A 21,447-nucleotide genomic window follows, 5' to 3' on the forward strand; every position below is an offset into this window, starting at 1 on the left:
AAACTTACTCACCAACCATTTATATTTACGTCTAGGTCTTTTATATATATCAAAAACAGCAGAGGTTGCAGCACAGATCCTAATGGAATTCCACTGGGCACAGACCTCCAGCCAGAATATTTACTTCCATGACAATCCTGTCTTCTATCAGTAAGTGAGCTCCGAACCCATATGACCAATATGACCCCTATGACCAAGTCATTGTGAATCCCATACATCTTAAACTTAAGGCTCAGCCTACCATGAGGGACCTTATCAAAGCCTTACTAAAATCCACTGCCATATCTTCATCAATGTCTTTCATCACCTCCTCAAAAACTCAATCAAGTTAGTGAGACGCAACCTGCCACATACAAAGTTGTGTTGGTTATCCTTGTTTAGCCCATTCTCTTCCAAATGTTAGTAAATCCTATCTCGAAGAATTCTCTCCAATAGTTTCCCGACCACTACTGTGAGGCTCATCGGCCTATAATTCCCTCAATTCTCGCTACTTTTCTTCTTAAGCAAAGGATCCTCACTGGCCACTCTCCAGTGTTTTGGGACTTCGCCTACAGCTAGGCAAGAAATAAAGATCCTTGTCCAGCCCTCCGCAATCTCCTCTCTTGTCTCTCTCAATAACCTGGTATAGATCCCCTGCTTTATTTGTGATTAATCCTACCAGCTCTTTGGTCACCCTCTTATTTTTAATGTACATGTAAAATTTGTTGGTATTTCCCATAATCTGGCTGATCAATGACATTTCATGGCTCCTTTTGGCCCTGGTAATCGCCCGTCTGATACCATCTTTTAAAATCGGGCATACACTTCCTTTTTCTTCCTGACCAAGTTTACAATTTCCTTGGTCATCCATGGCTCCTTTACCTTGCTCCTTTTCCAGCCTTCTTACTGGAACATGCACTTTGATCAGCTGGCCTTTAACTGACTCCCACATGTCAGCTATGGACTTACCCAATAACAACTGCTCCCAATTTACCTTCCTTAGTTCCTGCCTAATGACATTGTAATCTGCTTTGCCCCAATTAAATGCCTACCTCAATGTCCGGACCCATCCTTTTTCAAAACAATCTTAAAGCTTATGGGGTTATGATCACTATCTTTAAATTGCTCTTCCACAGTAACATCAGTCTCCTGACCAGGCTCGTTTCCCAATACTACGTCCAATATGGTCCCTCCTCGGACTATCCTCATACTGTTTAAGGAAACCTTCTTGGATACACCTGAACAAATTCTGCCCCTTCTAATCTTCTTGTCCTGAGCAAGTCTCAGTCAATATTGGGGAAGTTAAAGTCACCCACTACAGCAACCGTATGGTTCTTGCATCCTTCCACAATCTGTCTACATATCTGATCCTCTCTTCCGCAGGCATGGTATGGTATGGTACTTTATTTGTCACATGTACCGAGGTACAGTTAAATTCATTTTTGTAAAAAGTTCAGATCAAGTATCACTATACATAAGCACTTAGATACATCTATATATTAAAACTCTCGTTTGTTGTTGGCTCCTGAACTACAGCCAAACAAGGAAGGTTTTGGGGAGGGAGGGAGTGGGGGGGGGGTGGGGGGGGAGGATAGGGGGGAGGAGAGTGTGCTGCACCAACGCAGGAGAGGTTTGGGCCCAACGGGTCCACATGGTCTAGTATATATTACAAACAAAAACTCATTATATATATAAACATAGCACAAAAACATCGTGGAACTGAAGGCCTTGCTCGGGACTAACTTTGAGCCCCACCGTGGGGCGTGGACTTACCATCGGAGCCGATTCCTTGCCTGGGATCGACGTTCCAACCGCGGCCTGCAGACTTTAACATCAAGGAGCTTGTAGTCTCGGGTTGAGACCGATGTCGGGAAGCTCCAAAGCCGCACGAGGTTCGATTAGCCTCAACCCGGGATAAATCGCCCAGCGCGGGGGGAGCTGAGATTCCCCCCCGATGCAGGAGCTTGATCGCCCCGACGAGGAAAGCCCGACCGCCGGCTACGGGAGTCAAGATCATCCCTCCAACGGAAGGTTAGAGCCTCCGACCACTAGGGGACAAAGAAGGGATTGCACTTTTTTTCGCCTTCCACCACAGTGAGGAATGCGGAGAAGTCACTGTGGTGGGTGTTCATGATAAAATGTAACTTGTGTGTTCTGTTGCTTTTTATTGGTATGACTGAATCGCAAATGAAATTCCTCATATGTTGCAAAACATACTTGGCTAATAAAGTATGATTATGATTATGATACAGTATACAGCATCGCCAGTTTGGCGCCATTTTCAAGTCCCAGTTGTTGGAAGTGTAGGGAACTTCATCTGACCATGAAGGCATGTTGTCCTGGTGGCGTTGCGTTGTCGGCATAGACGTGGTGTCCTACGCCGCTGCTCCACTACTGTAGGCTGCGACTGGTCCACGTGCTCGGCCTCGTGGAGCGGCGCCTGGACCAGCCGAGCCCCAGGCTGCTTCAGGGCCTCCAACCGTCAAGGCCGGGCACTCCCTCCCGCAGCCGGTCTGCTTACCGGCCTTCCAGGTGGATTCCCGTGGGTCCTCGATCCGAGGCGGGTGAGCCGAGTCTTCCGGGCGAATTCCGGTCTCCGACCATCCGCGGATCCTCCGTCCGTGGCGGGCAAGTCGGGCCTTCTGGGCAGATTCCGGTCTCTGATCCAGGCGGGTTCTGGTCTGCGGTGCGGGTCTTCGGCGGGTGAATCGGGCCCGTAATGGCCACAACATCATATTTCCAAGCACTGATCCAGGCTCGAAGTTCATCAGCGTTATCCACATAGCATGAGTTCAACTGTCAGCTAGTTTACGATAGAAAACAACCTATTGTCAATGAGTATTCGATCTCCTTGTAGCTGACATACTGACCCAGCCTTCACGAACAGCCGCATTAAGAAAATGTATTTATCAGTCACAAGAAAATTGATGCATTGACTAAGTACTTATGAAGGGTCTCGATGAGTAACATAATCAAGGAGAATTTTGAATGAACCCAAATATCTCAACCAATTTATAAGAATCATTGTGGAATCACTCTGTACATTGGAAGATAGCAGTACATTTCCTTTTGAAATTCCCCAACTCTACCTGGGAAGCATCGCTTTCCATGCCAGTGGGTTCATCGACAGGCATCTCATTTCCTTCCTCGAACAGTCTCCGACAACAGACCAAAATAAACGGAGGGGACATTTCTTTTAGAAATAAAATTGCTTCACGGCGTGATTTTCCATATAACTGCTTTCCATTCACCTGAAATAGAAGGCAAATATTCAGATTATGGCAGTGTTTAAAAAGATTAATATCTAGAATTAAGCAAATATGTTTGCAAGTTCTACCTGCATGAATTCTGGTACCATAGTGCATCTTCTAACATTGTGTGCCTTGTGTGGAAGTGTAGTTCTCTAAAGTGTCGCATGCAGACATTGTACTTGCAATTTTCATTTTTGTGCATGGTTTCAGACTTCAATTTTAAATTAATTCATGGGACATAGGCATCGGAGACAAGACAAGCATTTACTGCACATCCATTTTGTATGAACCATTTTCCGTTTCCAGCAATGTATCATTTAATTCCCTTCAACTATTTTCATAATTTGCTCATGTTGCTTCAAAATTTTCTCACCACAAGCCATGAGGAATGGAAAATGGCCAAAATGCACCATTCCTGACAGTTCTTGAGAAAGTGATTGACAAAACTAGTGCAAGAATTGAAGTTTTTAAATAATCATCTTCAAAGTCTTCATCTTTATCGGTCACTAAACAGTTCTCTATATAAATTCTCGTTTATGTGTTATACATGCAGAAATTATCTACACATCATAACCTATACAAAAAAATAAAATGCAAAACTGGATCTTAATATGTAGAGCACTGGAAACTAATGTCATTTCTATTTATTTTTGCATAACACGATTTAAGGTTAACAGGAATCATACCAAATGATGAACATGCTCAAGAACTGACAAACATGAAAGCATAATGATTATTTGACAATGATTGCCTGAACCTGTTGTATGAATTATTTCAAACAGAAAATAAATGTTACCTAACCTATTACTGAAATGGAGAGATTATTTTCAAATTTTAATGTTTTCTCAAAGCTGTACCTCTAAAATTTCGTCTTCCATTTGTAATAATCCATTTTGGCCTATTGGTCCATCAGGCACAATTGATGATATGTAGTGACGTCCATCAAATGAATCCAGCTCCACTCCAAGATTCAATGTATGAACTGGTAATAACTAAATTAAAACAAAAATCGAATTAGAAGGAATATGCAAAGATATATATTTTTTTTCTAGTTTTTAGACAATAGACAATAGGTGCAGGAGTAGGCCAACACCACCATTCAATGTGATCATGGCTGATCATTTGCAATCGGTACCCCATTCCTGCCTTCTCCCCATACCCCCTGACTCCGCTATCCTTAAGAGCTCTATCTAGCTCTCTCTTGAATGTATACGGAGAATTGGCCTCCACTGCCTTCTGAGGCAGAGAATTTCATCCAGCTGCACTCAAATTATCTCTTTGCACTATCGCATATTAACCTGCAATATGAATAACTAAAACCACAGAACAATATAAGCATCCACCTTGTCTTAGGGTCGAGCTCTCACCCACGAGTTAAAGCTGGAGGTCAAGATATCGGTTATTGGAGGCGTGGGTTTGCATCCCACTTCTGACACCATGTTTTATAATCAATCCATTACAAAGTATTAGGTGAACCACAAAGCATTTATTACAATCCATGCAGAGTGAACAATACACACGTATCAGCTTACAGACTACCAAACTAAAGGGACAAGTAGACTGTTATCGGTGGCCGCAGTCCTGCTCAAATCCAGGACTGGATTACATCGTGGAATGTGTACCATGCATAAGAAATTTGGTGACGGTCATATTGACAGAGATAAACATGGTTGATCTAGTTATGCTTCACCGCAGTAGTGAAGGAGGGTTACAACGCCTGAGAGGCTTGCTTTAGGGATGATGTTAATCACAGGCCATTCTATTCACCAGGTGGAAATTAAAGCTCATTGAGGACACTTGGAAGCGTCAGAGCTTTTCTGGTGCTCCAGCCAATATTTATTTTCCATTTATATTTGAAATCTGTTTAGCTTATTTATTTCAATGCTGTTTGTGGATCTTTGCCATAGTTGCTTTGTTTCATACAGTATAATAATGATTACATTTCAAAAAATTCAAGCCCTTTGGAATGAATACCATTATGTAAATCCTCCTGCTTACCAAGTATAATCTTGTCATAAATAATCATGTTTTAACTGAAAATAAGCTGTAATCTATTGGTTTCAGATCATTTACTTAAAATAATAGTAACAGTAACACAATGACCAAATGATTTAACTTCTAAAAGGTATATACAATCAGTAAATGTGGTAAAGTGCATCTTATCTTTTGGCAAATCATCAGGAAAATTGCCTATTAACTCATATCTACCATATTCTTCACAGCACTTTAGTCTTCACAACAATCAATTTTATTATTTTTTGATCATTGTTCATTTGATCATTGTTTGATCACAGTAATTTTAATCTCAATTAAGAAATGACATGAAGAATGACCAAATAACTGCTGCCCCCATTCACCCATTGAGCTTACACCTCTCGCTGTAAGATCCACTCACACCACTTTCTCTGTGGATCCAGACTAAAAGGCTCTGCAATTTGGCAACAAAGAAAATAATACTGTTTTTAGATTTTTCTCTGGTTGTACAGATAACTCAACCTCATGTGAGCTTACAAAGTGAAAGGCTGTTTTTCTTCTTAGCTTGTATGGAAAGTGGTATCCTCTTCCTGCTATTTTTGTTGGGAATTTGCAGCTTCCTAAAACAAAGGAATTTCAAGGTTCTCGGAGTAATCCTGGATGATCCTTCTCTAGAGATGAACCAAAGATTCCCAAGAGTAGATGAAGATGTTACTTGTTTCAGAAGTTGTTTTGAAACATCATTGACGTGTCTCTTTTATCCTCCAGGCAAACATTTGCCACAACAGAGGTTCAAGCAGTGTTTGGTATCAGGCATGTGTTCCAATCAATGGAGAAAGCTGATTGCAATTAGAGGCTTGTTGTTGGAGATGGTGATAATGCTGATTCACATCTGCTGGTAGGCTTTGACAATTCTGTGAAAAAAGCATTGATGGTACTTCAATAATGCTTTGAATCACCTGCCTTAGGAAGTCTCCCATTAGACTTCCTAAGGCAGGTGGTTCAAAGCACTATTGAAGTACCATCAATGCTTTTTTCACAAAATTGTCAAAGCCTACCAGCAGATGTGAATCAGCATATATATATATATATATATATTCTTGAAATATAGCCAAAACACTACATGATAACGCAACAATTTTAGGGGCACCTTACTCACCATTTGCCTGCGGTGTGCAGTATCAAGTTTTGTTCAAATTGTTGCGCTATCGTGTACCGTTTTGGTTATATTTCGGACACATACGGCATAAAATAAACATCGCGATTTTCATCTAATACTTCCGTGTTCAATGTTGTCATTAAACACGTGCTTCATTGAACAATGACTCCTGAGGTAAATGCTCAAATTTTCTTCACGTTTCTGACCTTGAAGCATATAAGATGGCAGGATCATTGCTGCATAATAAAACATGAACCTATGAAATAAAGTGGATAAGCTTGAGACTCAGTTGGAGATTGGCACGTTTGATGGTGTGGAAATTACAGAGACATGGCTGCAAGACGACCACGGCTGGGAACTGATTATCCAGGGGTATACGGCCTATCGAAAAGACAGACAGGTGGGCTGAGGGGGTGGGGTAGCTCTGTTGGTAAGGAATGAAATTCAGTCCCTTGTGAGGGGTGACATAGAACCAGGAGGTGTAGAGTCAGTATGGATAGAACTGAGGAATTGTAAGGATAAAAGACCCTAATGGGAGTTATCTACAGGCCCCCAAACAGTAACCTGGATATAGGGTGCAAGTTGAATAAGAGTTAAAATTAATATGTAGCAATGGTAATGCTATGGTGGTTATGGGAGATTTCAACATGCAGGTAGACTGGGAAAATCAGGTTGGTAATGGACCCCCAAGAAAGGGTGTTTGTGGAGTGCCTCCAAGATGGTTTCTTAGAGCAGCTTGTACTGGAGCCTACCAGGGAGAAGACAATTCTGGATTTAGTGTTGTGTAATGAACCAAATTTGATAAGGGAACTCAATGTAAAGGAGCCATTAGGAGGTAGTGACCATAATATAAGTTTTAATCTACAATTTGAAAGGGAGAAGGTAAAATCAGAATTGTCAGTATTGCAGTTGAACAAAGGGGACTATGGAGGCATGAGGGAGGAGCTGGCCAAAGTTGACTGGAAAGAGACCCTAGCAGGGATGACAGTGGAACAACAATGGCAGGTATTTCTGGGAATAATACAGAAGGTGCAGGATCAGTTCATTCTAAAGAGGAAGAAAGATTCTAAGGGGAGTAAGAGGCGACCATGGCTGACAAGGGAAGTCAAGGATTGTATAAAAATAAAAGAGACGTATAACATAGCAAAGATGAGCGGGAAGCCAGAGGATTGGGAAACTTTTAAAAGAGCAACAGAAGATAACTAAAAAGGCAATACAGGGAGAAATGATGAGGTACGAAGGTAAGCTAGCCAAGAATATAAAGGAGGATAGTAAAAGCTTCTTGATGTATGTAAAGAGGAAAAAAATTAGTTAAGACAAATGTGGGTCCCTTGAAGACAGAAACAGGTGAATTTATTATGGAGAACAAGGAAATGGCAGATGAATTGAACAGGTACTTTGGATCTGCCTTCACTAAGGAAGACACAAACAATCTCCCAGATGTACTAGTGGCCAGAGGACCTAGGGTTATGGAGGAACTGAAAGAAATTCACATTAGGCAGGAAATGATGTTGTGTAGACTGATGTTGGGTAGACAAGGCAGAGCCAGTGGATATAGTGTACCTGGACTTTCAGAAAGCCTTTGATAAGGTCCCACATAGGAGGTTAGTGAGCAAAATTAGAACACATGGTATTTGGGCTAGGGTACTGACATGGATAGAAAATTGGTTGGCAGACAGGAAACAAAGAGTAGGGATTAACAGGTCCCTTTCAGAATGGCAGGCAGTGACTAGTGCAGTACCACAAGGCTCAGTGCTGTGACCGTAGCTATTTACAATATACATTAATGATTTAGATGAAGGGATTAAAAGTAACATTAGCAAATTTGCAGATGACACAAAGCTGGGTGGCAGTGTGAACTGTGAGGAGGATGTTATGAGGATGCGGGTGACTTGGACAGGTTGGGCAAGTGGGCAGGTGCAGTTTAATGTGGATAAATATGAGGTTATCCATTTTGATGGCAAGAACAGGAAGGCAGATTATTATCTGAATGGTGTCAAGTTAGGAAAAGGGGAAGTACAATGAGATCTGGGTGTCCTTGTACATCAGTCACTGAAAGTAAGCATGCAGGTACAGCAGGCTGCAAAGAAAGCTAATGGCATGTTGGCCTTCATAACAAGAGGAGTTGAGTATAGGAGCAAAGAGGTCCTTCTGAAGTTGTACAGAGCCCTGGTGAGACCACACCTGGAGTATTGTGTGCAGTTTTGGTCTCCAAATATGAGGAAGGACATTCTTGCTATTGAGGGAGTGCAGCGTAGGTTCATGAGGTTAATTCCCGGGTTGGCTGGACAGTCATATGTTGAAAGAATGGAGCGACTGGGCTTGTACACACTGGAATTTAGAAGGATGAGAGGGCATCTTATTGAAACATGTAAGATTATTAAGGGATCGGACACGCTAGAGGCAGGAAACATGTTCCTGATGTTGGGGGAGTGCAGAACCAGGGGCCACAGTTTAAGAATAAGGGATAGGCCATTTAGAACAGAGATGAGGAAAATCTTTTTCACCCAGAGAGTTGTGAATCTGTGGAATTCTCTGCTTCAGAAGGCAGTGGAGGACAATTCCCTGGATGCTTTCAAGAGAGAGTTAGATAGAGCTCTTAAAGATAGCACAGTCAAGGGATATGGGGAGAAGACAGGAACGGGGTACTGATTGTGGATGATCAACCGTGATCACAGTGAATGGCGCTGCTGGCTCAAAGGGCCGAATGGCCTACTCCTGCACCTATTGTCTATTGGCCTGGGTTTGTGGTCATGATCTACTGGAGCTAATGATCTCGACAAAAACTTGTCACAAAATGATGGCACAACTTAGCATTCGCTGAAATTAATCCACAATTGTTTGCAATTCCAGGATTCCTGTGCATCTGCCGCAAACATGGAAATACTGAAGCTGCTCTTTGTAGTTTGCAGCTGGGCAGAAGGTTCTGCTCTAATGCTGGAAGTAAAAAGAGAGGTCAGGTGATTGCAGAGATTCCTCCACACCTAACAGTTGGGCTCCCCTTAAAATTATTGTGCAAGGTTAGAAGAGCTAAGGTTTCTTTAATGATTTGAATGGCTGAGAATGACTCAAGACATTATTTTTTAAATATATAATCAAAACATTTTTTGCATTCCTGTGTATCCTGGGGAGAGGGAGGGGGGAGGGGGAAGAGGGAAGGGGGAGGAGAGGGTGCTGCACCAATGCAGGAGAGGTTTGGGCCCAACGGGTCCACTTGGTCTAGTTTGTCCTATACCTCTCGTTTCCCTTTCCCCTGGCTCTCAGTCTGAAGAACAGTCTCGACCTGAAACGACACCTATTCCTTTTCTCCAGAGATGCTGCCTGACCTGCTGCGTTACTCTGAGTTTTTTGTGTTTGCCTTCGGTTTAAACCTGCAGTTCCTCCCGACACATCAGCAAATTTGTGTTGGCTAAGAAAATAGAGTAAGTTGAGATAAAAATCAACTTTGATTCAACTATGTGGTTTAATGAGGCACAAAGGACGGACTGACCCACTTATCCTATGTTATAGATTACAAACAGCAGAGAAAAACATCCTGAACAAAATATTACTCCTGTCCATAATTTCTGTCTTGAGAGGTCAAGAAAAAGAAGAGAAATAACATTTCAAGCAATGATATGGGTAACATTGGAAGTGTTGTGGACAATAAAGATAATAATTATTAAACAACACAAGTGGTGACGCAGAGCTCAAAGTGCCATGACTATGTCAAGTTGACCCACCAGTGTACTTAATATTCAGCTGCAAAATTCAACATGGAAACACATAAAACATTTCAGTCAATAATTTCTTAATGGTTCTGAGCTACATTACCTTAGAATATTTCTGCACATCTACATCACTGTAAATCTGAGAGTCCACATTAAGCACCTAATTATGAATTAGGAAGATATTAAAAGTTAGTTGAAATGAAAGTAGCACACAATCAATATTTTCACTCAGATATCATTAATCCAATGGTTTTGAATACTACAGTTTGACCTCCAGATCACAAATTACCACAGATGTTAATAGGAATATGTTAAATTAAGAATCTTCATTTACACATTGGAGGAAATGTTTTTAACTATTAAGACGTAAAATGTTGGACAATTTGGAGGTGATAAACTTTCTCCACAGTGTTGCAGTTAACTGCTTGGCTGGGTCACTTCCTATCATATGGCACTCTCAACATGTCAAAATATTTAGCATCATTTTGGTTATTCAGCACGAAAAGATGGCATCCCTGTCATTGTAAAACTCTCTATTTCCAATATCCCTCCTCCCTAATGTTGTTTCATTCCTCAGAATTTTTAAGCTAAAGCAATCAGAGATGGCAATACCAAACAGTCGCATTGCATATTGGTATCAGAGTTTACTTGCCAATAAACATTCAGGCAAGGGAGAGGGAAGATGAAAACTTCGAGGACCCTCAATAAAGCACAGACGTCTCAGAGAAATGTCACCAAAGCAATTAAACTTTTTTGTAATATCACATGAAACAGTCACAGATAAAATGACAACATTTCAAAAGGTTTATCAAACTTAGATTAAGAAAGTCTGCAAACACAGATGGGATACCTGACAAGGATATTTTTCGGAGTGGGAAATTTAGATTGATAATTTTACATTCAGAATCTGCTACAAATATTAACTAAACACAATAAGTAGTTGCTTATAAAAACTTACAATTATTTCCACTTATAAACAGTATTCAAACTTAACACTTCACCCATAGATAAGCTTCAAAAATAAATACACATCTATTTCAAATGTGCTTTCGGGGACGATATCTAGTCTCCATTATGTATTTGCTCAACAACATAGAATTTATTTAGTTTTTCTTAGAATGTCAAGGTCTGTGCACTAGAAGTAAATTTTAATGGTCCATTATAACATAATAAATCATATTATTATAATTACATGATTCATGCCAAACATTAGTTCTGAAGCGATCTCATGGCTATCTCCATAAGATAATAAACATTGGTTAGTTCTATTAATTTTTATTTTACATTTTGAAATGGGAATTACATTTTACAATTAATTCAAATAAAATTAAAACATTGACAAATGTCATTCAACAGCACTATTTGTTTCCATACACAATTCATATCAGAAAATTTGGTATTAGAAAATCATACCATCACTTCATACTCTGTCCCCAACAAATGTTCCCATTTGTTCTTTAATTCATCATTTTCCGTAGCCGGTCTTGTGCCTAAAATATAAAATATGTCATATGGCATTTATAAAAGAGAATTCATGCCAAATTACTAGATAATTAAGGGTAAGCAGATTCATCCAGGTATAATTACAACAATGGCTATCAATGTTGGATACATTATTTTTTGCTCACCTTCATCTAGTTATGCTTATCCTTAGCATGGAGCATTTGGGGTTCTTTGCAAGACTAAATATACTCTTGTATTTTAAACTGGCTGCTAGAATTAATCTATGAGTTTATTGATCCAAACGCACAACAGCTAATCTTTCACCAATTTAGTTTCTAGGGCCTAATGTTGAGTTATCTCCTGTTATATAGGGTTTAATGGAATCACGGTTCAGAAAGTCAATGCAAATGCAAATATATTTGTTCCCTTAAAAATGTTTACGGCAAATGAAATACTGAAGGCAGAATACAATATTTAAGGGCAAGTAGAAATTTAGGAAAATGAATGATCCTACTGAATTTTCTTTAATAATCTTCAGCATAGATAAATTTCAGCAGTCATTTCAAAACTGTAGCTAAAAGAATGCTGTATTTATTTTGTCTTAAGTCCAATAATATCATGCGATTCTGGTCCTCTCAGCAATTTTGTGGCTGAAAGTCTCATCCATGCCTTTCATACCACATAACTGGACATTTGCAATCCACTCCCAACTGCCACCCATTTCCTGCCCATTACAGGCATGAACATCAGCCTGGTATTTTGTGTGGCAAAAGAAAATTTGTCCAAAGTGGATTACCTTACAAAAACTATTTTAAGGGAGTGAAACTACAAAATCCTCTGTTGCATTGGGTTCTCGAGGTCCGATACATCAAATACAAAGAGTGCCCAAGCAGGTACAGTAAGCAGTTAAGACAGCCAATGAAATGTTGTCCTTTATTACAGATGTATTGAATGTAAAAATAGGTACTGTTGATGCTACTTTACAGGTCATTTATATTGTGTTCAGCGTTGATCTCCATTTTTGAAGAACACACATATTGGAGTCAGTGAGGATGGGGTTCACTGGATTGATTTCTTGGATGAAGGGATTGATATATGAAGAGAGGTTAAACAAATTGGATCTATACACATCGGACCTTAAAGGAATGAGAGGTAACCCTATTAAAAGATAAGTTTCTGGGATGGATTGGCAGAGAGGATGCCAAAGGAAATGCAAGTACAAGAAAATAGGAGCAAGAATAGGCCACCTGGCTCCTCAAGTCTACACCACCATTCAATATAATTGTGATTGATCTGCTGCAGGCCTCAACTTCTCCAGAATTTCTTGTACAGCATGGAAACAGCTTAGGCCCAGCACAGCTGAGCAAACCACAAAACACCCATTTACATTCTCCCTATATTCTCATCAACTCTCCTCAGATACCTTCACCCTATGGACAATACAATGGACAATACCAATCCACATGTCCCTGGGGTGTGCGAGGAAATCAGACCACCCAGTGGAAACCCACTCAATCACAAGAAGAATGTGAAAACATCATGCAGGCTGCAACGCAGATCAGGATTGAACCTGGATTGATGTAGCAAGGAGGCGGCAGCTCTACTATCCACGCCACTGTCACATCTCTTCTTTGAGAGGTTTGTAACTTTTTGCAATTGAGAATCATTGAATCTATTCAAAGTAGAAATATATACTTTAATTACTGGAGTCGACAGGTATGGGGCAATGTAGACAAATAGCCAATTACTGCTCATGTTTCTTCTGTTCCTATGTTCTGTATTGAGCAAAGAAAGGATAAAGTGTTCAACCATAAGGTTAAGATTAAGCAGTTTAAGGGGAAAGTATTACAGCATAAGTAAAAATAAGTTAAGTTTGTTGATGTATTTTCAGATAAGATGTTGATGCTTCCTATATAAAAATCTTACTCTTACCTGAAGATGACATCACTATATGCCAACATATAACATTGAGATACCTATGTAAATTACTATTACTAAGAATCCCCACTTAAATTTGGCCCAGTGACCCTGTAGTTGCACGCTGTGACCATGGGATGGTGCCATAGCTGCACTAAAACCTGTATTCATTTCCATGTTCTCCAGAGATGCTGCCTGACCTGCTGAATTACTCCAGCATTTTGTCTTCTTTTGTAAACCAGCACCTGCAGTTCCTAGTGTCTAACCTGAATCACTGTAGTCTAGAATACAACATGTGACCATATGAAATGGTATAGTTTATTATGCTTAAATTGCAAACTTAATCTTTAAGAGGTAATTCAAAATCAAGTTAAATGAAAAACATGCCAGTATTTTATTCCCATCTGCCATAGGCTACACAATGACTTAATTTGATACTTAAAGTAAAATCTGAAATGTCAAAATCCATCCCAAATAGTGTGCTTTTCTATTATTTTTTAATTTATCCATGCTAACTGCCAACGATAACTTTTTGGCTCATCCACTATAGATCCAGTTAACGTAAACCGGAGAGCTGAATAATAATGGGTGTAATTTCACAAAGATTGCTCTCTTTTACATCATTAGAAAGTTTAGGACATTGGGAGGTTTTATGGTACTTGTTCAACTCTTATTTATTAAAAAAGATAACAATCAAGACCAGTTGCCTGTCAAATAGACCATACCTTGATGATCCAACTAAAAAACCTCAATTGCCATAATAATTTAATGTCCAATTGCTTCTAATTGCATATATTTCAGTTCTTTCAAAGCTTCAATCAAAATCTTTCGAAAAGCTCTCCAAATGAATAATCCATTGTCACTAGAACAAAACAACATTAGTTACATCAAGTAATTTGTGAACACAGCCTTCTGCTTTGCAAACCTATGCTTAAGTTAACACAATTTAGATGATGATCCCAACTAACAACCAAAAGGAAGATTCTTACATTTTAAATATCTCATAAATATTGACATTACATAACAATCTTTATTTCCTCAAGTGCAAGGTAGCTGCCTTTTTATTAAAGTTTAGTTTATAGTCACGTGTATCGAGGTACACTGAAAAGTATAATTGTTGCGTCCTATCGAGTCAGCAGAAATACTAAACATAATTCTAATGAAGCTGTCCACAGTGTACAGATACAGGAGAAAGGGAATAGCGTTTAGTGTATGATAATGTCCAGTAAAGCCCAATTAAAGACAGTCCGAGGGTCTCCAATGAGGTAGCTGGTAGGTGAGGACCGCTCTCTAGTTGGTCATAGGATGGTTCAGTTGCCTGATAACAGCTGGGAAGAAACTATCCCTGAATCTGAAACAATGCATTTAATTATCAGATTAGTTCAACAACCTTGACCGAATAGAGCAAAAGAACACCTTAAATGAATGTGAGGTGCTTCAGTTGCTGGTTTTTACCTCAAATGAATGAGTGGCTACTCCTAGTCCTGATCTTAAATGAAGAATATGGACAATAGCCGTGCAATATATGAATAGTTACTGAGCTGTTTCTAAATCCTTTATTCTGTTAGATGAACAAAGGGACCAAAAAATGGATCAAAGAATTAAAATGTGAAACTGTAAATGGTGGCAAAAATGCTCTATGAGTGACTATCCAAACCGATATTATCTACCTCTCTGAACTCCGACACACGGAACTGGTACAGTCAAAGCACACTAAAGTAGAACAGACAATACCAAGAATAAATCACACTTTCCGCGGTTCAGTCAAACATAATAACATCCTTTGAAATAAACCTTGCCCTCACGCTCAATATGATAGTAAACTGACTTGAGCATAGAAAATCTTCTTGCAAGTCGTTAAAAAAAATCTGCAACACAAATTAACATAAAAGATGCTCAGACACCAGGGAGAATGGCATGTAGGATAGCGAGATTAATGTGAGGCACATTAATAGTGAGGGGATACTGAGATCATGAAGTAGGTGGCATTGAATCTTTTGAAGTGCAATAAGGTGGATAAGTCCCCAGGGCCTGATGGGATGTATTCCAGGTTATTGGGAGAGACAAAAGAAGATTGCTGAACCTTGACAGAGATTCTCCAGCCACAAGTGAGGTCACATTGGACTGAAACGTACCCGGTGTTGTTCCTGTATATCAGAAGGGAAATAAGATTAATCCAGGACATTTTTCAGTGAGCCTCACATCAATGATGGGGAAGCAATTGAAGACTCCTAAAGATAGGATTTACTCACATTTGGAAAGGAGTAGCCTAGTTAGTCAGTCGGCATGGCTTTGTGCTGAGCCGGATATGGGTAGGAGAGTGGATATTGTTCATATGGACTTGGTGAGGCATTGGACAAGGTCTCTTGTGATACGATGGTCCATAGGGTTAAGTTGCATTCAACCCACAGCTACTTGCTAATTTGGATTCAGAACTGTCTAACCCACAGAAGACAGAAGGAAGTAGTGGATGGGGGGTTTTGCAGTTGGAGTTCTGTGACCAGTAATGTTCCACACGGATCGGTGCTGGGATATCAATTGTTTGTTTTATATATACCACTACAACTACTTGGATGAAAATGTGGAAATACAAAACAGCAGGTACTAGAATTTTGAGCAAAACACAAAGAGCCGAGAATTTCAGTGGGTCAGTCAGCAACTGTGAAGGCAATGGAAAATGTTTCAGGTCAGGACAGACAGATCAATTCCATTGCGAAGCAATTTTTTTTACACAGAGAGTGGTAGGTACCTGGAACACCCTGGCAAGGGTGGTGGTCAAAGTAGATACAATTGAGGCGTTGACGAGATTTTTAGATAGGCACATGAATGTGCAGGGATTAGAGGGATATGGAACATGCGCAGACAGAAGGCATTAGTTTATTTTAGCACCATCTTCAGCACAGACATGGGCCAAAGGGCCCGATCCTCTGCTGTACTGTTTTGTGTTCTAGCTTCTAAAAGTAAACTGTAATGCAAAGGTTACAAAAGATTCTAATGCAACACGCTTTCTCTTTTAGATTTGACTTCCTGATTAAGATAATACAGGATCATGGTTGACATGCTCCCACAGACCAAAACATAGAATGCACGCAGTCAAAGAAGTGCAGATGTTTTGCAAACCCTGCAGGAGTCACAATAAACAACAACTTCTACAGCGAATGAATTGCTAACACAATATTTAGGTACAATATTTTGTTAGTTCCTTATAAGCAATTTCGTAATTGTGTATTTATTCTTTTGAGAAATTAATATTTTCCGAGCATTTTTTTTGTTGTCTTCCCTAACCTTTCCTGAAGTTGCCAGTTTCCACAAAGTGGGAGTTAGAGGAATTTCAATGTGACAATTATTTTTTTTTCAAATCAAACATCTGGGAAAGATTAAACCATTTTTAGAGATTGAAATTATGTTTGTGCATATTTTTGAATTAAGTATAGGAAGGAACTGCAGATGCTGGTTTACATCGTAGACACAAAATGCTGCAGTAACTCAGCAGGTCAGGCAGCTTCGAGACCTTTCTTCAGTATGAAGTAGGGTCTTTGATCGAAATGTCACCTATTTCTTTTCTCTCGGGTTGCTGCCTGATCTGCTAAGTTACACCAGCTTTTTGTGTCTATCTTTTAGAGTTAGGTGACTGGCCTTCATTTTTACTTTTGATTTCTAACATCTATCTAAAGAGTTCTTTGATGAATCAAATCAGTAACCACATTCTCATTGACTGCAAAAGTGGAGAGTACAATGAACTAGCTTATTTATATTAAATAAATAGCATAATCAACTAATTCATTTCTGTTACACAAAAATGCATGTTCTCACCTATCCATTTCACAAAATGCTGGAGTAACTCAGCAGGTCAGGCAGCATCTCAGGAGAATAGGAATGGGTGACATTTTGGGTCGAGACTTTCAGACTTTCTTACACTACTTCTTACATTTCTCACCTATCTATATATATATTAATAAAACACTCATTTTGGTTGTTCCCCACTTCCTGTATGTTTGTCCCCCGTCTCCCGTATGTTTGTCCCGTATTTTTTGTGCGGCTTTCATCCGGGAAAAAACAGTACACGATAGCGCAACAATTTTAGGCCCACCCTACTCACCATTCCCCCACCGACGGACTACACCGACTTTCGTTACTTTTTAAAAACAATTTAAAGTTTGCTTCATAAACTTTAACAAATACGCCCCTCTCCCCCTCCCCCCCCGGAGGACCAGCAGAAGGACCGGCGCCCATCCTGGTGTGCCCCGCACCTGACGTTCCTCCCGTGGTGTAGCGTGGCAGCAGAGGCGGCGGAAGAGGGTCCAACAAGATGGCCGTCGCCGCCCTCCCCCGCCGATCGCAGCGCGCTGGACGCATGGGGCTGAGGTCAGCGGCTTTTCTGTACCCCCTCGCCCGCCCACGGCCCCGGGGGACACTCTCCGCCTGGCAACGAGTCCATGGGTTGCCGGGCCCGCAGGATTGTCAGTTGATGGAGAGTTGCCTGGCCCGCAGGAGAGGCCCGCAGGAGAAACGGGGTCGAGGTCAGTGGCTTTTTCCTGTCCACCCTCGCCCACTCACGGCCCCGGGGGACACTCCCCACTCAGCAACGGGTCCACGAGTTGCCGAGCCCGCAGGATCATCAGTTGCGGGAGAGTTGCCCGGCCCGCAGGAGAAATGGGGCCGAGGTCAGTGGCTTTTCGCTGTCCCCCTTGACCGCCCACAGCCCCAGGGGACACTCCCTAGATCCATTGGGCCCAAACCTCTCCACCCTTAGTCCAGCACCCTCTCCTCCCCCACTCCCCCTCCCCACTCTCCCTCCCCCTCCCCCCCACTAACCCACTCCATCCCCACTCAACCCCCCTTATCCCCTCCCCCACTCTATCCCCCCTGAAACCCCCTTATTCCTCCCCTCCCCCCACACTCACCCACTCCATCCCCCCTCAATCAATCCCCCCTCAACCACCCTCCTCCCCTCACCCACTCCATCCCTCCTTAACCCCCCTTATCCCCCCCTCCCCACCCCCCCTCCCTCAGCTGTGCCCGCAGGACTGACCGCAGCACAGATTTGCACCCAACGGGTGCACACCCGTCTGGTAGATACTAAAGATATAATAGACATTATCCTCGCAGAAATATTCTGTAATAATTGTCTAAAACTTATTGACAAAGAATTATTATAAAGTTTAATCAGAGAAAAGCAATATAGAATGCTATTACCCACATTTTGCTGACAAAATCATGGATTAATAGTTATCTGAATATTTTATGTGCAAACACAGCAACCTTGCATCAGGACAAAGGTACAGAAAAACAAAGATCTGAAAAAGTTGTTATCGAAGTGCCAGTCCATCAATACCTCTGCAAACATAGCTCCTTTTGACCTCACCATTGCAAAACAATGGATAACGAATGCACTTACATGATAAATATGAACAAAACACAAGGAATTAAAGTTGAGATGATAAAGGAGCCCGTTAGATACTATTTGAAAATTCTCAGATGTCAGATATGATATTAACTATGTGTTAAAAGCCATGAAATCCTGGCACCGAAAATTAATTTATGTGAAGGGTTTGTGTCTTGCTTCAATTATAAAAATTTAAATTAAGTTTAAAAAGCTCTCTTTTTTACTTTTTCTTTTCCCTTTCTCCCCTCCATGGGGAAAAGCCAGCCTTTCTTTAATTTACACTCCCTTTTCAGTAGTTGTACTGCTAGTCATAATCCTTCAATCTGATTGGTAAAGGACATATACAATTGCATGCCTGCCTGTCCAGGTGTTCATTTAGATGTTCAATTTTCCTTACTCAATGTTCTTAGCACACTCCTTCAGTGCCTTGTAGCAGAAAACATCAAGGGCATGAGTGGATCTAACAAAAAGTGACTGCTTTTCATTAACCTCCTGGAGCAAGTTAAAGCCTATAAATTACCTAATCCTCTGAATTTTAAAAAAAACTTTCAAACAGTTCAGTGTTTTAACAGTATTGTCCCCAAGGGAAATAATTAGTGACAAAGCGCATTGTTATCTGAGGAGCATTCTGTACAATGCAAAAGTACATTGTGTTTGTACAGTTGGCAGGTATAATAGCTTGTCTTGTTTAATTAATCCAGCCTGTAACATGATCTTTAATACAGCCTACAGTTCAAAATCATTCTTCCGCTCTAATAATGCTATCTTGACATTTATATCAATTCAAGTATTCTAACAAGACCATTATGAGCCCTTTGTTGCACATTAGACAGTTGATAGGGTTAGATGGCATGAAACGACTGGTTGCCCAACTGATGACCCCAACTATGAGCTGGATTTTGTATAAAATTCCTGTATTGAGCAATATTTGAAGAAATGAAAACACTAAATGACATTTGAATGATCATTGATACTCAAACTGTTTATAACGCTCATCCATGTTCAATTTTTTAAAACTCCTTGGTTTAAGGAGTTTTCATTGGTTTCTCTCCTTTGAGCCAGCGGTGTTTTTTCTCTCTCTTTTTTTCTTTCTCTCTCTCTTTTTTTCTCTCTCTTTTTTTCTTTCTCTCTCTCTCTCTCTTTTTCTCTCTCTTTTTTCTTTCTCTCTCTCTTTCTCTCGCTCTCTCTCTCTCCCCCCACCCATATGAAGTAAATGTTTTCAAGGTCAGTGCTGTAAAAGAAGGCGTTCTCTTCCTGTTATAATCAGTATGTCATAGGTCATGACTTGGATTGGAAAACCAAATGTTAATAGGTGTAACATGCAAGTTCTATTAATGGGCTTTGAATACAGAATAGTTATTTATATGTTGGAAGTTATTGTGGAGAAGACTAAAGGAAGCTGCAATCTTTCTGCCTCTACCACACACAAATAAATATTCCAGCTAGGAACAGCATGGACCAGCAGCAGCATCTGAACATCATCTTGCCTTCTCAATACTTATTCTTCTCCTGATGTGACTATTGCAAATCCTTTGAGCCATAACCCATCACCCTTGACCCATGTTCCCAAACTCTAACATCTCCCATGATTGTATGAATTAACTCATTTTCCGTCACTCTACCGTACCAATTTAAAGTCATCAATGTAGTTCGCGCACTGAGTTTCTGATTTATTGTTTTCACTATAATCTTCAGTTTGTTGAACTGCACCACTGAAGTGCATCGTCAGTCCTTTGCAACCCCCCTCACTGGAACGGCCTTTCTTTCAATCCATTATCACTGTTCCCAATAGAGACATCTATATCTAGCTACGGCTAGCTCTCTGGCATGCAGATAGTCATCTTCAGAACAATAGGAGAGCATATGTCTTTCTTCGAAGATAGACACAAAGTGCTGGAGTAACAGCGGATCAGGCAGCATCTCTGGAGAAAAGGAATAGGTGACATTTTTGGCCGAGCACCTTCTTCAGACTGAGAGTCAGGGGAGAGGGAAACTGGAGGTATTAAGAGGTACAGAAGAAATCAAACCCCACACCAAATCAAAGATGGCCTAGGGGCCCACAATGGTCAATTGTTGGCTGTGGTGCTGATAATGAAGAGATAAGAACAGTGAAACTCGCAAGACAACTATTGGGGGGGGGGGGGGAGGATAGAGAGAGAGGGGAAATTCAAGGGTTACTTAAAACAAGCATGTGAGTGAGGTTAAAAAAAAGAGGAAAAGAGCCGAACACTTGCGCAACGGGGGTCAAACAATTGGAAAAAGTTTGAAAATTTACACACAAAATTACCAGTTTCAAGCCTCTTAGTGCATTTCAAAGTAAAAACAGACATTACAAAATAATGTGAATATGTCACTGTATACTAATAACATTTAAGTAAATTTGCACATTATTTGATAATCAGCCCAAAAAGGTGGTAATTGGCTTTTCTGCTGTGTTTTATATTTTAACCCCGTCTTAATTAATTTAGTTATATAATCTTGCACTTAAATTTAATATTTACTCATTACAGTTCCCCCACTGATTTTCTGGCACCCCTGGTTCTAGAGCTTTGCTGCTTTATCCAGCAGGCCAAGGAAGTTGGCTATGGGGATAGATGTGCTGGCTCCAGCTGGGCTGGAGTTCCAGAG

At 40.5% G+C, this 21,447-nt stretch overlaps 1 protein-coding gene across 8 annotated transcripts in view; it reads right to left on the reverse strand.

Annotated features, from left to right (window-relative positions):
• patj (PATJ crumbs cell polarity complex component) overlaps positions 1-21,447 on the reverse strand; it is a 209,155-nt gene that overhangs the window by 156,228 nt on the left and 31,480 nt on the right. For all 8 annotated transcript variants that reach the window (XM_078407277.1, XM_078407272.1, XM_078407270.1 and 5 more), the window contains exons 13-16: positions 11,487-11,563; positions 10,177-10,233; positions 4,088-4,222; positions 3,069-3,230 (exon numbers count right to left, since the gene is read on the reverse strand). In XM_078407277.1, the coding sequence (XP_078263403.1) occupies positions 3,069-3,230; positions 4,088-4,222; positions 10,177-10,233; positions 11,487-11,563 (431 nt within the window). The remainder of the gene's footprint in view (positions 1-3,068; positions 3,231-4,087; positions 4,223-10,176; positions 10,234-11,486; positions 11,564-21,447) is intronic.

This window comes from Rhinoraja longicauda, chromosome 11 (assembly GCF_053455715.1).
Source record: "Rhinoraja longicauda isolate Sanriku21f chromosome 11, sRhiLon1.1, whole genome shotgun sequence".
Classification (NCBI taxonomy): Eukaryota; Metazoa; Chordata; class Chondrichthyes; order Rajiformes; family Arhynchobatidae; genus Rhinoraja; species Rhinoraja longicauda.